The sequence below is a fragment of the Phalaenopsis equestris genome, unplaced genomic scaffold (assembly GCF_001263595.1).
Source record: "Phalaenopsis equestris unplaced genomic scaffold, ASM126359v1 Scaffold000323, whole genome shotgun sequence".
NCBI classification, from domain to species: Eukaryota; Viridiplantae; Streptophyta; class Magnoliopsida; order Asparagales; family Orchidaceae; genus Phalaenopsis; species Phalaenopsis equestris.
The window spans coordinates 273,499-291,505 of NW_018164765.1; the positions used below are offsets into that span (position 1 = coordinate 273,499).

At 37.3% G+C, this 18,007-nt stretch overlaps 1 protein-coding gene across 1 annotated transcript in view; it reads left to right on the forward strand.

The window, feature by feature from the left end:
* Positions 1-18,007, forward strand: part of LOC110025675 (two pore calcium channel protein 1) — a 117,732-nt gene that overhangs the window by 51,596 nt on the left and 48,129 nt on the right. Inside the window, 1 exon segment of the mRNA XM_020726283.1 lies at positions 9,362-9,419. Coding sequence (XP_020581942.1) covers positions 9,362-9,419 — 58 coding nt within the window.

Below are 18,007 nucleotides of genomic sequence, written 5' to 3' on the forward strand. Positions count from 1 at the left end.
CTGACAGATAGCATACAACAAAACTCATTTCGTAAACACAAATAAATATTAGAAATAGGATAATTAGGAGTGGACCAAGAGGACCAGCTGACTCCTCAACATTGTGAAAACCTTAACCGATTCAGTTAAGCTATGACAAACGGGAGCCAATCCTGTCACGAGATTTCTGCATTGCTTCGAGCGTAAGATTTATTCTGCTTCCCGACACGCGTCAAGGAGTGTGTGACTTATCCGCTAGGATGCGTGTTGATCATGAAATAAGAAAAAGAAAAAAAAATAAATTTATTAATTAATTTCCTGCTTACCTTCTCCTTCCATACTTATTCATTGGGGCCCAGATAACTGCTCTTGCTTATACTTAGTTACAAAGGGAGCATGAAGACTTTTCCCTGGCCCTTCTTTTTTCGTTGTCTACTTGAAACTGCACTGAATCTCGAAACCTTCCTCTCTTGCAATGAACCCTTTTCTCTACCTCATGCATGACCGAAGCCACATTTTCCTACCACTGTAACTCCCATCTTCCTATGGCACATGACCACCCTTCTTCTTCCTGTTCTAAGCTGCAACCAATGCCCTTGTTTTTCTCCACGATTTGTAAAAATAGGCCGCATGATCTTCATCCGCCTCCCTTCGATTGTACTCATAACAACCTCTTGTTTGTTCACTCCTCTATTCACACAATTCTTCACGCATGAAGCCCACTTGCAAGACTCCACCGTCCAATCCACCCTGCGCATCACTGTGCTTGCTTTTTATTTCTTGCTTCACATGTCTTGTACATCGTCAAGCCTATCTGCCTTAAGTAGCGCCGAAACCTCAAATTCCTCTGGCGTGCCTCCCTGTAGGAAACTCTCTCCCGATCCAATCACTCGATTGTTTCAAAACTTCGGCTTGTCGCAAGAATCGTGCAAGGCTGCTCCAGTCAAAGCCTCACAATCCAAAGCTTCACCCTTTCTGCCTCCGTTGTTCTGCCCAAATCCAAATCGAGCCTTATTTGTGTTTGAATAAGGCTCGATTTGAATTATAAGTGTTGATACTTCTAGCTATTGAGAATTAGTGTTGAATATTAGGGAAATCTTCTCACTCCATTAGAATTAGTGTTGATACTTCTAGCTATTTGTGTTAACCGAGTCCCTCTCGCATTTCTATTCGAGCTCGGGCACCAAACTGAGCCATTTATAGTTCATTTTATTTTTGTATTATTGTGTTTACATTGTAATTGTAAGAACAAAAAATCATACAAGTAAAAGAACTGTATTTTATTTTGTTTTGTATCATCTTAAATCTCCTTCGTTGTAGATCACCACTGTCCTCATTGCCTAAGCTCAGAAAGATATAAAAATGGACATGGAGGGAACACTTTTAAAATATCCATTTTAGGAAACACGAGCACCCGTCCTTGGGAATTAAGTACCATTTGGGGAAAACTTCAGACTCGTTTGGAAAATTTTTATAAAGTTAGGGGTTTTAAATACCAGCTTTTGGCAATTAAATACCGTTCGGAGAAAGTAAAGTACTGCTCGGGAAATATCCATTTGTGATTTAACCCTTTTTGTGGTATATTGAAGGCCCGTTGTGGGTTTTAAGACCGCGAATTAAATGTACATTTTTGCTTCCCTGCTGCAATGTCTCATAATGCTGACCAATGATTCTTTTAAGACAGTTGGGATGATTGACATTCTCCCTATGCCCCCTGATGGGGGTTGATGATGGGAGGTTGCCAAATTTTTAGGTGATTTTGAACTTGTAAATTGTTGTAAATCTTGAAAATTTTGAACTTATAAAATAACATAAAATGTGAACCATGTGAATTTTAAAATAATTTGGAAATTCAATCTTTTAAAATTTTGGCTCTTAGGGTTCAAAATAAATAGGCTCCTAAGTTTTCAAAAATATTTAACGTTGTGAGATTTTGAAAAATAGGCTCCTACGACTTAGAAAAATTATAAAATTTTGGTTTTAAATTTAAGTTCATAAGACTTGAAATATTTTAAACTTGAGGTTTTCATATTTAGGCTCCTAAGATTTGAAAATCACTTCAAAGTAGTGTTTTTGGAATACAGGCTCCTAAGGATGAAAAATAATTCAAATATGACGCTTTTGAAATTAAAAATCTTACGAATAGATCAACAGTTCTAATTTGTAAGCAGACAGATAGCTGTTCTTTTTTAAAGCCCACGATCATAATACATTTGCAAATATTTTAAACTCTAAAAGATTTCAAAATTTATATAAACTTGATATTTATCTCCTAAGTCAAATGCAATATCTTGAAATGTGTTCGACTTTTAAGAATTAGATAAGTAACAATTGTGATACTCTTGAGTTATGCATGCTTAAAGATGTTTTTATAAGCAAGTGAATTATATACATATTTTCAAAATCTTGCATGTGCCTCTTGATGTAAAATTTATATTAAAATTCACGGTTTAAAATTTGTGCCAGTCTTAATGCTTATAAAACTTTTCATGATATTCAAATACATGAATTAATCCACATGTGCTCCATCGAATTGATTAAGTGTTTAAGCTTAAATGGTTTGAGAATGTTGTGCGGGTCAAATATAAACTTATACTGAACGGTTATTGGTATAATAAGTGTGCAAGTTTCATTTAAAAAAAGTTAAATTAAGGAACCCTCATATATTAAAAGTCAAATCCAAGATAATTAAATAACTCTATAAGGGCACATGTCGACACGACTTATATCCTAAACAGTTTAAACTAACAAAAATAAATTCTCTTTAAATATAAAAGTTTTAAATATTTAAATTTCTGATGATGATTGTGTTAATTGAAAATCTCAATTAGACGAGTTAATTTCAAACTAACATTAAGTTTCAAATCAACTTTCAAGTAAAATTAATCACTTAAAAGTTAAAAGTAAAAAATTCAGCTACCCTCCATAATAATATGTCGAGTGTGACAAATTTTTGATTGATTTTAGCTCATAAAAGCTGAATGTCATATCAAATGTACATTATACTCATAATCGCAAAAATTTTATGCCAGTAAGGACGCGATCTAAATTCTTTGTCCGCGTGTTTTTGCTACCAAATGGTGTTACAAAATTGTGGTTACGATCAAAGTGCTCTAATCGGGCGGTGTTGCCGCCAAATGACATCATTATATGACGGTTACGACTGCAACCGATATGTATCTTATAATTTTTGACCATTTGAGTTGTAAATCATAAGGATACAATTGATTGACACAAAGTCTTTTGTCAGCTAAGGCGAGTTAAATTTGTCCTCTTAGATAAACTTTCATTGCATATCTATAAAGATCCATTGGACGACACAAGACATAATTGTTGATGAGGATGTTTCAGTTCACTTAGATTGATGACCTCCTATGATTCAACAACTTAGAGACCACGACAACCCAACACTACTTAACTATTTGATTTTGATCGGATTTCATCATCGTTTCCCCCACCATTCACTTTAAGCTTCAATTGACAGATCTTACAATTTAAAATATTTGTTTGTTGCTATTATCTGTTGACTATTTAGTGCTAAATGACTAGCTTTAATCGAAAGTGTTCTTCCGTTATTGGGAGGTGTAATTAACTATAAGGGCTTGCGCCTATGAGAAACCTCGAATCTCAGATAAAAAAATCCTAATGAAATAAGGGTGAAATCTCCGGGTAATGTTTTATCTACTATTCTATCTGCCTTCCGAAAATTTGATCATCTAAGACTCTATAAAAACAAAACAAAAATGGGTTGGGGTTTTAATTGTTTGCTGTCACAATACTGCTAGATTTTTCTCATTCTCATTTTTTTTAGTTTTACTTGCTATAGTATTATTTTTTTCTCCTAACTCAGCCTGTATGATCAAGTTGTTGGGTTCCTTGTTTTGATGTTAGTGAAATTATGCTGATCCTCTTGTTGCCAAAAAACTATGAGCTCCGGAATAGATACAATATAGACATGGTGACACACTACAAATAGGATAGTTAATAACTATATGTTCCTACATGCATATATTTTTATAGTTAATATTTATTTGACTGCTAAGTTAGATGTTAATATACAGGTAATATAGCTTAATTGTCATTTTAGTAAACATAAAACTTAGGAATAGGCTAAGCGGTAAAGATATTGTGACACTGGAGCAATACAAACTGCCACAAAATAATTTCACGATGAATAGAGGTGAGAAAAATATTTGAAATTATACACTAAAAATCTCATCTAAGAAACAAATTTGTTGATAAAAGAATAAAACATGATGCAACCAATATTATATGAGTTAAGTGGCAAAATAATCCCTGACTATTTACATGGGGCCGTCTTAGTCCCAGAGTTCATAAAAGTGCCAAAATAGTTTCCGATTATTTTAAAATTGAGCTCTAATAGTATTCCATTGGGATTATTTCAGCCATAATTTATAGAGTTTTGGGGACTATTTGCACTTTTATGAACTTTGGGACTATAATGACATCATGTAAATAGTCGGGGACTATTTTTGGACTTTGTACATACATTAACAATGAAGAATGTTATATTACAAGAAATGTAATTATACAAGAAATACTAATCTTTGTTTTGAAAACATAAGGAAATCACTAGATAATGGTAAAATAACCCTCGGTTCAGGGTCAACTGTTGACGGACTGGTTGGAGTCTTTACAATTTGTTCTTCTTGCATCCTGATATTGGGTTGGTTTTCAAATTCAAAAAATGAATGGCAACGTGCTTCTGTTCTATGAATTGGAGTCAAATTTCGAATTCTCTTGCACTAAACCAATACAAGAAGCAAGCAGTACATTTTTCACAATAATTAAATGTAATGATTCAGTTAGAATTGTTAACCTACTTTAAATGATTTACTGGCTTCATACTATTGTTTCCCATTCATTTCTAGTAGAAATTCTTCTACATGTTGGAGAAAATAAGGGCTGCATGAATCAAAGGGGGTAGGGTAGAATTCTTGTACAATTCTTTTATGCAGCCTTACAAATAAACCGAAAGAGCAAACAACAGTGATCTGCTATCCAGATTAATTGCTTTACAGTAAAAAGTCAGAATGAAAAACAGGAGAACTGCTGGGAAGGTATTATGTTGGAGCAGAACTGCAGTTTTTTATTGTTTCTTCAATAAGCCATTGATTGGAAACATGGCCGTGGACGCATAGAATTATAGAACTTGCTGCACTCCATTCTTTCTGCTGTTGATGGTCATTAAAATTGCTGGAAAAATGCTGGTTTTCTATCGGCCAGCCACAAGAGAAAGGCTAAGAATTCTAAGAAACCAATCTTGGCAAGAGCTTGGATCCCACTATGGTTGCCTCCTTCCCACATCTCCTAAACAAGGGGAAATCCAACCCAAGGGAAATCCTATCCTCTCCCTTAAGGTTAACTTCAAAACAAAACAAAATGATACTGGAAACACCAAAGGGGAAAAGAAATATTTTCACTGAATCAAAATCTGGAATCACAACAACAACAGGGAAATCATAAAATTGCAACAAGACAACAACTCAACATTAGAACTAGGGTTGGACCTAGGGCATAGGCGATGACGGTTAGGGGTGTGGACTTCTGGGGTGGTGGCAAGGAGGTGGCTAGCGTGCTGAAAGGGTAAGAACTGCAAACAGGGCGGCTGTCCCTTGGTGGTGGCAGCAGTAGTGGAGGGGAAAAAACAACTGTTTGCTTTCTTCTGGAAGGTAGCAGCAAGGGGGAGAGTAAAAACTGACCGCAGCTTTGCTTTTTTCTAGGGTGATTGAAGCAAGAGGAAAGTACGGGGTTGAAGGCACTCGATGTAGGAAAGGATGAGGGAAGTTTTAGGAAGGATAAATGCCACATGAAGGCTAAGATACAGACAGAGCACCACTTAGAATTCTAGGATATAGCCCGTAGAGGAAGAAAGAGACTCTGACTGCTCTCCCAAAGTAAATCACACAAAACTAAACCCTAAACACCAGCAAAGCACATATATAGTCCTAGAAAATTAGGAATTGGCCCCACTCCAGTTGGGTGGCAATCTAAAGATGACTAGAGGACCGGTCAACCCTTGGGAATATTGGACCGATCTGATTCAGATACGGATGCTCGCATCAGACTCCTGATATTGGGGAGCTATGATCTTATCCGCCGAAGCTTCTATCTCCTCATAGTATAGAGCTAGTTAATCACATTGAAGGTAGTGGAAATGTTATAATCTCCCAAAATTGGAGGGCTTTTGACTGAGTCTTTAAAAGCATTTGAATCCAACTGTCGTATCCAACTGTTAGATGCATTGTCCCACAAGACATCTGATGTGGTTTTTCGGATTGCATGTAACTATCTCTATTTGTCAAAACATACGTGGGTACATCGTTGAACTGAACGAAAATTTCATGCCAAGTATACTCCACAGTCCTTTAAAAAGTAGCTTAAAGTTGACTCATTTCTCTATGAAGTAAAAACATGTTAAACCTCCCCTAATGGTGGAGCCTTGGCGATAAGCTGTTGGCCAGGATATCTTGAGAGTCTCTCTAGTGGCTGCCTTATGTCTGGTATCGGTTCTTCTGTCTCACTATACTCTAACATCACTAAAATTGATCCCACTAATATCTCTCATGGCAAGAGTAGCTATAATCTCGAACTTTGCAGACCGTAGGAGAACTGTGCACTTTCCATCTTTGATAGAGTAAATGTTTTTGAATCTACCATGCTAAGTTTTGTGATCAAACTGCCACGGTTTTCTCAACAGGATGTGAGGTGTTCTTGGGTACAACATCACACCACACTTGATCATGCTATTAATCCGCAATAGAAAACTCTACGAGGCATCTCCTGTCAGTTTTAACCATGCTCCCCTTCTTCAACTAAGTTGGTGAATATGGCTAAGGATGTTTCTTAGTAGCAAGCTCAACTTATCCACTATCTGTGTAGCCGCATCCTGACAACCACCCCCAACAATGATAAGGTTGCACACCTTTCCTTTCACAGTGCAACAGATATAAAAGTTGTTGTGACGAAGCCACTGCTGCTCTCTTGTAGCCTTAGTTTGAAAGACGAGTTGAATCTCAAACATTTCTCCCTCATCAGTTGGAAGCTGGTACTCTTGCTCACCCTCACTATCTTCGATGTCTCTAGTACCACTCCACTTCTTTTAAGGCTTTCTGCTTAGTGAAAGACATTTTCTGGTAGTAGGGTAACTGAAGCTGATATGTTTGAACCCATGACATCTGAAACACTTTATTGTAGTCATTGTGTTGGGTGTACTGCTCCTCTTGAGCTTCTTCCCACTCTGATCAACTCTATCGTCTAGCTTGATAGTTTTCACATATTCCTCATGTATACTCCTACTGGCTCCTACTGTGGGTGACTGTCTGAATGATGGCGGGGTCATGATTTGCTTCTGCTATTTCTCCACCTTTAGATCCAATGTCTGAACATCACTCAATGACCAGCAAGACTGAACGTGAATTACATGGCTGATGGTTGATTTCAAGCCTCCCAAATATTTTGCTGTGTTCTCCTCTGGCTCCCTCAGCTCACATTTCACCATATGCTACTCAAACTCTGTTATGAAATCCTCTGCTGACAACTCCCCCTGATGTAAGTGATGTAGCCTCAAAAACATGTCTTGGCGGTAATATGGGAGTAGATACTTCCTCTGCATCTCCTTCTTCCACTTCTCCCAAGTAGTGCTCTTGTTCCTACTTTCTCTCTGCCTCGCTCTCCTCAGATTCTCCCATCACAAAGTGGCATTCTTCTTCAGCTTTATGGAAGCAAGATTCACTCTCCTATTAGTTGGCGCCTTCTTTCTACTAAAATAATCATCTGAATTGTCTACAATTACTCAATTAAGTCATTCAAATTCATTAACCTCTCGAAATCTTGTAGGTCTACCTTACTCCTATATCAACATGTCCTCCAAAAATCAATCTATTCCTCAGCCTCCTTTGTTATTGAATCCTGAAATGTCATGTCCTGTCCTTCTCTTTATTGGAATCATTTCTATAGAAAGGGTTCAGACGTGCGTCTCCCTCTCCTCTTCGAATCTCACTATCACGATCAACAATGATCTCTCAATGGGTGTCTTACTCAATTTCAGTAATTTTTGTTGAAGTCGGTGGATTTCTCGCTGCAACTCTTCCATAATAAGTTCTGATCGATTCTGACCCTTGTCTCCTTGTGGCAGGGCTAGAGTATAGGTTCAGGAGGTGAAATATGATGTAAGAAACTGATTCAGGGTGCAGAGAAAAAAAAAGTAGGGTTGATTTTGAAAATCAGCAAGGTAATTAGGGTTAAGTCAAGATTTGGCTATGGTTTGGTTTGTTGAGGTCACCCTAGGTTGGAACTAGAGTTGGGATAACTCTAGTACCAAATGTATCAAAATTTAACAAACACCCAACTGAAAATAAATATTATTACTGTATTCAAAATCTGGAATTATAACAGCAGGAAAATCAGAGATTGCAATAAAACAACAACACAACACCGGTGATAGGGTTGGACCTAGAGTGTAGGTGATGCCTGTTTGGGGGTGTGGACCTCCAGTGGTAACAAGGAGGTGGCTAGCAAGCTGGAGGGAGGAGGATAGCAAACTATGCTGCTGTCCCTGGGTGGTGACAACAGGGATGGAGAGCAAAAAACAGCAACTTGCTGCATTCTGGTTGGTGGTAGCAAGGATGGAGGGTAGAAATAGCAGCTTCGCTGTTTTCTAGGTGTTGGCAAGGGGGAAACGGTGAGGGTGAAGGGAATCAATGCGGGAGAGGATGTGGAAAGGCTTAGGGAGGATAAATAGCATCTGGAGACCAGATAACAGCCGGAGTTCAACTTGGAACCCTATGATATAAACTGTAGAGGGAAAAAGCGACTGCGGCAGCTATCCTAAAGCAAATCACACAACTAAACCCTAAATATGAACAACAACACATATATAATCTTTGATAACTAGTAGTGGGCCCACTCCAGGCAATCCCATGACTACTAGAGGGCTGACCGGCCCTCAAGAACCCGGGACTGAAACGGTTCAGGTAAAGACGCATGCGCCACAAAAATCACAAAAAAGGACTCATAACTCATATTATAGAAGACACTAATAACTCTGAGAGATCTTAATTAAAAAAATACCCTCAATTAACTAAAAGTACTGAATAAAAGCTATAAAAAGATAAAATAGAAGACCATCCCTAATAACAATATGATATTGAGAAATTGAAATAGTGAGGATGAAAAAGAGAGATCATGCAGAGTATTGGTTTCAGATATATCCATGTTGGAGTGGCTTACATCGGATTCAATTGCTCTCCAGCACTTCTTGTTGTCATGCTCATGGGCCTTTCAACTTATGGATTATTTTTTTAAAGATATAGATATCATCATGGTTACTTCTGAATGATTTCTGTTTTTTTTTCTTCAGCTTGATATAGAGAACAGCTCCGCACAACAAGTCTGGCAAGAAGTTGAGTTTTTCTTTGGTATGTGGGTGAGAAATGCTGTCCTACATAATTTTCCTGAGATCATTAATTGCATGATTGCATTATTTATTTGCGTTCCACACTTTATGAGTTAATCAACTGTTTCTCTTGTGCTCGTTCCACATAAAATATGTGCCATCAAGTTGTGTTTTTAATTTTTTTTTATTTTTATTTAAAATATACTACTTTACAATTTCTTATGGAAAGAAGAGGAAAAATGGAGTCCTCGAATGTCTACATTCTCATTCAACCAGTAATAATCTCAGCCTCGCATGGAGGTCTCATTTATAATGAACAGAACACTAGGGCTAACAGAATAAATTAACAAGAAAAATTAGGAAATAAAACATTATAATTAAGAAGGTAGAAATTAAACCCTAATGAAACAAAGGCAAATGCTCATTAAATAAAATTATCCAAGTAAAATGGTTAAGCATCTAATCAATCAATTCATCCTTGTCAAATTTAAGTTGTTTAGAAAACTGTCATCAACTCCTCTAAAATATGAAGAACTCTCCTCTTAAGAGTTATGCTAAAGATGTTTGCTTAGGGTTCGTTTGGCCAGTTATTATTATAATTATTTTTTTTCGTAAAAGTGAAGGTAAGCTGTGGTGGAAAAAAAAAAATTAAAAAGATGCGGTAAAAGCTATCTTTTTTTTTTCAAATAGTTGGATAATAGTTTTTTTCTTACAACCATCACACTTTAATAGATTTGATTGTAAAAATCAACTTCTATCGCAAAAAAGTTATAGAAAGCAGCGAGAAAATAATTCTCGAAACAGAGCTATGGTGGTGGTCTGAAATACAACTCAAACATAAAATTGTCCCAAACAACAGACCCTCATAATGTTGGGACTTAGGATGGATTTTCTGCAGCACATCATGAGTCACTCAATAGTCATTTGATGGTGGATGACCTCCATCGAACAATAACATTGTCAGATTGAAAAATCCTACATAACCTCATATGACAGAATTTGCTCAACATCTATAGGCTGGGATAGGTGTTATCTGATGTTGTTGTTTGTGACACAAAAACTCCATTTACAAAGATTTTTTCTGTAAGCTTTAGAGACTCAAAAATATTTTATACGATATTAATTCTAATATGCAGATGGTCCAAATTTATTTAATACTTTGAGGCTCATGCATTAAGTTTCTTAAATGTGCCATGTAGTATTGTTCGAGGCGAATATGAACTAACACATAATCGTCCTTCATTGTATTGTAATAATTTTTTAATAAACATCTACCATATTTTATACTTTTTTCTTACACTTCACTGTATAATTTCAAAATAAAATTTATGCACATGAAGTAGAATTGTAATGTGTATGAGGTTTATACGCTTTGTTGGTTGTGGCCCATGCAAAATTTAAAAAGCCGATTTTTAGGGACAGGGTTGATAAAATTACCAAGCAAATCGAACCAAGCAATAATATCCATGTTCTTAAACTTTGAAATATGATAGCGTGGCAATTTTTTTAATTTCTTATGTACAACTTTTGTTCGCCCATCATTCTATGAATGAAAAATAGATCAAAACTTTATTTGTCATAAAAATTTTTCATTAGGTCTTTTAGAAGTAATTTCGAAATCTTACATCTCTTTCAAATGCATAAGAAGCACAAAAACCATTTTGGTGAATAATTTTTTGTGAGGATTGATGCGGTCACATGAGATAGACTTAAATTCTCAGAAAATGGTATAAAATGTCATTTTGGATAAATTATTAACTGCAAGGAATATGTAATGACGGCCAAGACAATGTTGCACAAACCTAATATGATATACATACTGATGTTTGGCATGTTCAATTAGCCACAAATAAAGGCCTATATAAACTCAAAGTTTGCTTAATAGTGACATATTTTCTTAAGTAGAGGGCCAGTATAATCTTTTCATTTACTAAATAACGGTTCTTATTACAGCATAAACAATCAACTATTCCTTATGATTGTAACTTTCAAATGAGAATATTTTCTAAGTACAATGAATGCATAGATTTAATCCTTTCTAAGGGGATTTCCCATGCAATTTGTGATATAAAGTCGATCAAATTTGATCATCTTTTAGATGTAGACATTTAGATGAAAGTTAGAGCATGTTAGTCATTCTGACGCGTGACTGTAACTGCACCCCTACCACAGGGCGCTGAACACGCGGGGCACAAACTCTGCGAACTATCGTGTAGGCGAGAGGCGGCATCGCAAAATTTCACGATCCAAGAAGATGCATCACAAATCTGACCACTCTTCTTTATTTGGGAAGTATTTTCTGGATTCTTCTTGCCTTCCCACCCCTTTTTTTTGTGTAGAAGTTTCCTTTGAACAGTGAGATTCTATAAATTACTATCCTCTTTGTAAGAGTCAGTCTTTGCCGTGTTCTCTTTCAATTTTCCTATTTGGAGAGCTTTTTTCTTCTGTAAAGCTGTTTCTGAGGAGGTAGTGGTTCTCCAGTTGTATCCTACTCCGAGGTGGTGATGTGTCTTCCCTTTTTATCTTCGCTAACCCTTCTCCACTCATCCTAGCCATCGACTTGCTGCCAGCCTCTTCGAACGCCGTTTTCCCTCGCCGGCCGCACTCCCACGACTTTTCTCATTGCTGCTTGCACTTCTCTGCTCACTGTCCACCCTCTCAAAGTGTTGTCGAGTCTTCCCAGCTGCTGCCCCACCTTCCCAGTTTGCTACTCCACCTTCTAACCTACCACTCAGCCGACCAACAGACCTTCCCGCCACCCTAATCTGCTGCCCCTCCCTCCAGTCCACCTTATGACTGCTTTCGCCAACCTCACAACTTGCTAACCTGCTTATCGCCCTCCACCTTATCCTTCTTCATGTTGTTGTCCTGCTAGTTCCATCTCGCCAACCTCCACCGCCCTTGGAATACTCCTGAGAGGTGTTTGCTTATGTCGTGTGTGTTTTGTGTTGTTATTTTCTGTCATGTTCTGTTGTAATCCTCTCTCTACATTAATATAAGTTTGCTTTGTGTGTTTCTGATGTTTTTCCGACTAGCCGATGTCACATCCTTTATTTCCTTAAATCATAGCACTTTTTTAAGAATGAAAAAGATAAAAATTCTATTTAGTTCACCAAAAACTTTACTCATGACATTAGAACGATGTTCAAGACTAAAATTATATTCTTGCTTAAGTGCAACTTATTTTCCATGATGAACATTCAATTTGTTTTTGATGTTTTACATTCCACATAGCTAGGTGGTGTGTATATAATACAAACTCTTGATAAATAAGGTAATAATGTCAATGCTATAAGGCTTGCACTTCAACTTTTAATGCATCATTATGAGTAGAATACCTTTGTGTTGCATAAATTTTCTCATTAAAATAAGCAATGAGTTGATTCCCCAACCTAATGTACCACCAATTCCTTCTCTCGAAGAATCATATAATATACTTTGAAAAAACTGTAAATTTATGAAGGTTAAGCATGAGATCTCCGATCATTCCATCATTAGATAAATTGGAATGCTTTTATGGCGATATGAGCTCATTTGATTTTTTGTTGCTTTTAAGATAGTAGTTAAAGGTGCAATAATTGAATTGAAGCTAATGATTAGATGACGATAAAACACGACTAGTTTATGAAAATTTATTTTTTGTAGGTGTAAGAAGTTGACTAATGTAAGAATGGATCCCATGATCTGAATGTATGTGGGATGAGATGGGGAGGGACTCCCATCTTGTGAACTCCACTAGCAGGACTTTCTGGCGTGTTGGCTATTGTCAAATTTAATTAGAATTATGATTTTAATTTGTTTTAGTATAAGTATGTTGCAGAGAATTTGGTTTTGGGACATTTGCTTTGGTTTATGTTATTTGGAGATAATTTTTCTTTCTCTCTTTTTTGGAGTGCTTTATCCTATTCTTCTTCAAATGTTGAGTCTGTATATTGAAGAGAACAAGCGGCGGAACCTTCTTACATCTGTATTTTGCTACCTTAGCCACCTACCACATCCTCATCTTTGCTAATTTCTTCTCTAGGACAACACTCGTTGTCAGTTTTCTCGCTCAATTCTCCACCTATTTCGTAAGTTCTCTTCCTTTTATTTTTCCCTCAACATCTTTCCACTAGTTCCAATTCTTAAACACCTTTTAGGAATTCTAGATCAATTTCATACACCTATTTATGTTGATATGTTATTTTTCAAATCGAAGGTGTGGATGAATTAGATATTCTATCTTAGAAATATGCTATAAATGAGGATGATAATTCACATGACATTTGATAACCAGATAATAAATGCTCGTTTGCCAATGCTGCGTTTGCGGTATTGATATTTTTGTCAGACATAATCACGCTGGATCTATTCTATTTACGGAATCCAAGAATCACAAAAATTCTCACGATCAAGTTCGCGTGATCGGCGTAACCCACAAGAATGTGACGTCTTGCAGAAATGAGATTCATGGATCCTGTGTGGGATGCTCCCACATCATTCTCCTTAGTTGGGAGAGGCTTCGTCTTTTTCTCTGGTGTCTAGGGGTTTCTTGAATTGTTCTAACACCATCATAATAAAACCATTGTCTTGCTGTGTCTGAGGCAAATCTACTATAAAATCTATGCTCATGTACATTCCATGCAACTTTAAAAAGCATACATCATTTTAAAGGCTATCTTGATAGAATAAGTAGACATTCTTTTTTTGGCACAATCAGAGTTGAAATTGCATATAGGCGGGTATTCTCATGAGCCAAGTCTTGAGCTATTAAATGTGTAATTTGCTTACTTGGTTGAGCGGGTCAAATAAGGAAGTCTGATTGGAGGAACCAACTCTTAAATGAAATCTATGGTATGCTGAACCACCCTATTCGCAAACACCCATGAGATAAACTGTCGGTCAGGATATCTGACAATTCCTTAAATAAAGGCTGCCCCAATTTTGGTATTAACTCTTCAATATTATTATCTTCTTGGTCAATTAATGTTACTCTTGTTGAATTCTCTATTATTGGCTCAGCTTGAATTCTTAGTTTCTCTCACTCATCTGCTGAAAGTTGGTACTATTTTGCGTCCTCACATTCTTCAGTGTCTCTAGTATCACTGTCCATCCTCAATTGCTTGCTACTCAGTGAAGGAGATCACCCTCCTATTTGTGTAATCATATGTAATATGCCTAAAGTCGTGACAGTTGAGGCACTTCTTTGTTGGGACAGATTTGGGAGTGCTGGGACAGAAAATGTCTCCACATTTTCTACACTCTAAACTAGTTTTTCTTTCAGGCGGGGTCGGTTGGGATGTTTATTAGGTGTTCTCTTACTGCCAATGCTGGAGTTGAACTCTGCTTATAAGGTGTGGCTATCTTACGGTGATTTTGCTGTTTCCCCACATTCAATGCTATGTTCTGTGCATCGAGTAGAAACCAATATGGTTGCAAATCCACCATATTTCTAATAGAAGACCTCAGTCCTTCAAGATACCTCGTTATTGTGTGTTCTTCTAGTTCCACGAACTCATATTTCAACATGAGTTGATAAAATTTAATTGTGTACTTCTTCACAGAAAAATTTTGTGTAGCATGTGAAGTTCAATGAACGAATCCTGCCGGTAGTGCAAGAGAAGGTATTTGCGCTACATTTCCCTTTTCATCTTGGAGAAGGTGATGATCTTACTTTTCTTTTTTGATATCTAAACTTCAGGTTCTCCCACTACAAAAATGCACTTTTTCTTTAACTTAATTGCAGGTAGCTTTACTCTTATATCTAGTAGAATGTCCTTGTACTTGAATATTCATTCCACTTCTTAGAGCCATTCAATGAATTCGTTCGGATCCATATGATCGTCTAAATTTGACAAGTCAATCTTCATATCAAAATCTCGGCTTCTCCTCTTATATCAATGTAAAATTGTCGGGATACTAGCTCTTCATCACTGGAATTTGCTTAATGGAAGAGATTCACTTACCTTTCTCGATATGACGAGTTACCGTTATGGTATAGGTTATTTCACCAGATTTTTTCTTCTCATAAGCAACAAACCTCTATTGTAGTTGGCGGATTTTCCTTTGTATGTCTTCCATAGTGTCTCTTGAACATCTCGTTGAGGGTTTTTCTTGGCGTTATAATGTCTTATACTTTCAATGAAAATTTTTATGGAAAATAAAATGTGATTTAGGGTTAAGGTTAACGTTAGGGTTAGGTCGATGATATATATATATATATATATATATATATTGTAGAAGGCCAAAAGACGAATATATTAATAAAAGGAAAGGTACAAATATTTTTGATGAAATGACCTAAAATGACACCCTAAACACCCGACATACAACACACACGTAGAAATACATGTATTCTCAAAAAAAAATTAGAAAGTAGACAGAGAGAAAAAAAGTCCCCTAATAGTATGCCAACACTCACAGGTTTAGTTAGCATGCGAAAGATCCAATTTAGCCTTGTCTTTGCCTCTAGTTCTAGGACGGGAGCAAGCAACAAATTGTTAAGTTTGTTGCCATTATCCGAAACAACTAATGTATCATCCATTTTGGTAATAGGTCTCCATTCTTTTTCTTCTTTCTAGATGCATTAACTTGTCATTCTTCATCTGAGGATTGACTCATTGGATCAATGGATTGATCCAAAAGTGGTTGAACAGGTGTAGGTTGTTGCACATCATGAGCCCCATGTGCCTGAGTAATAGTAACAACTTGTTCGTCCTGATGCTACGGAAGCGCAGTAGAGATATTGCCAGGTTCTAGGGCAGATGAAGTCTAAAGAGTCTCCCCAGCCCCCAGGAAAGGAGGTTCCATCGGCGGGGAACCTACATCATGATTATGTGTAGGCTGAAAGGTTGACATATTACCTGCGAGGATAATGACATCTTCAGGAGTATATTTCTGACGATTAATAGTGTCAATAACTTGGGGCATATAAGGAGAAGGGAGAATCACTGCTCCGGTTGAGCACTTTGCTTGTTTGGTCTGTGATGGGGGTATAGATAGTGACATTGAGAAATGAAGTGACCGAACATACGAAAATTTGAGCAATACGAAGAGAAATGCTCAATCACAACCTTCTGTCAATACTCATGATGTTGTGTGCCTAACCAAATTTCCTCAGACGCAATTAAAGTGATGTCTCTTTCAACAAATACCCTGACTTAAGGACTAGAAATATTGAATGTAGAAATGTCTGTTTTGAACGGCTTACCATAGACTAAAGCAATAGAATACAACACTTTTTGAATAAAATAATGAAATTTCAGGCCAGCAAGTCGAATCCAGACCAGAATAATTGGTTGCTCCGTCTGTGGATCAAAATCCACTGACCACTTCAAAATCTTCATAGCTCTATTATCGATCTAGATTAATCTTCTAACAAATAAGCGTGTGTAATCATCTTCATTATTAAGTTGAATAAAGATGTTTCTTCCATCTAAAAGACCAATATTCTAATCCCCAACAAGTTGCATAAGCTCAAATTCCTTTCGAATAAACTTTATTTTTAGATGACCATAAATAAATTTTTCGACCAAATTCAGACGACAGGAGGAAGCAAACTGATTACATTCAGCTTCCGTAAAAAATATAGCTGGCTTCCCATTCTTCCTATCAGGTTTCTCCTATCAGGTTTCTTGATATCCTTGATATCCTCTGTAAACTCAAAAGGAGGGAATGAGCATGATGTAGAAGTACCTGAAGCGTGGACGTCCGCAAGGGCAGCAGTATACGATCTGTCGGAAGCCATCACCAAAAGACAGACGCGGCGATAGGACAGTAAAATAATAGTAAACGGAAGAACAAAAGTCAAAAGCTGAAAGGGGGATCAAACGACCCTGTCCAAGTCGAGCAGAAAACCAACCTCTCTGCTTCGAGCCCGAGGAAGAGCAGAATCCGAAAGCTAATACGAACTCTTTGCAGCTCGCGCTCAGGAACGTCCCCGACGACAGGGACGAAAGCCTGCAGTGAGACGAAAGTCTGCATCGAGAAACGAAAACGAAGAAGTGCGACGGCGAAGATGAAGATGACGAAGGACTGCGGCGGAAACAGACCTTCCAATCGTCGACAACGACAAAGGGCTGCACGACAGGCGCAGCGAGACTGACCAGAGGAAAGGATCGAGCGTACGATGCGTTAATACGCCGTAACAGACGCTAGGGTTCGCCATGAGGCAAAACCCTAGCAGTGCCGCGCATGGGAGAAGGCACCATCTTACATATCGTAGGTCGATGATTTATATATATATATAACAGACGCTAGGGTTCGCCATGAGGCAAAACCCTAGCATAGCCGAGCACGGGAGAAGATGTCATATATTAAATTATTATATATATATATATATATAAACCTAGGCAAATTTATTGAAGAGAAAAGGGTACAGATAGGTTGTATTTGCGTGCACGTGCGCGCGCGAGCGCGAGTGACTAGACTCATTGGTGTGACATCTGACGTAAGTCTCTCGGGTCGGGGGTTCGAATCCCGTTGTGCGGGCTCTTCGAGAATCAGAAGCAAACACACCAGGGTTTTCAACCCTTTGGGGGAATCGTTATTTGGTGTCCACTAGACCAAATATCGATTTCATCTTTTAATATATATATATATATATATTGCGAGGAAGTTATGCTAGGTTGT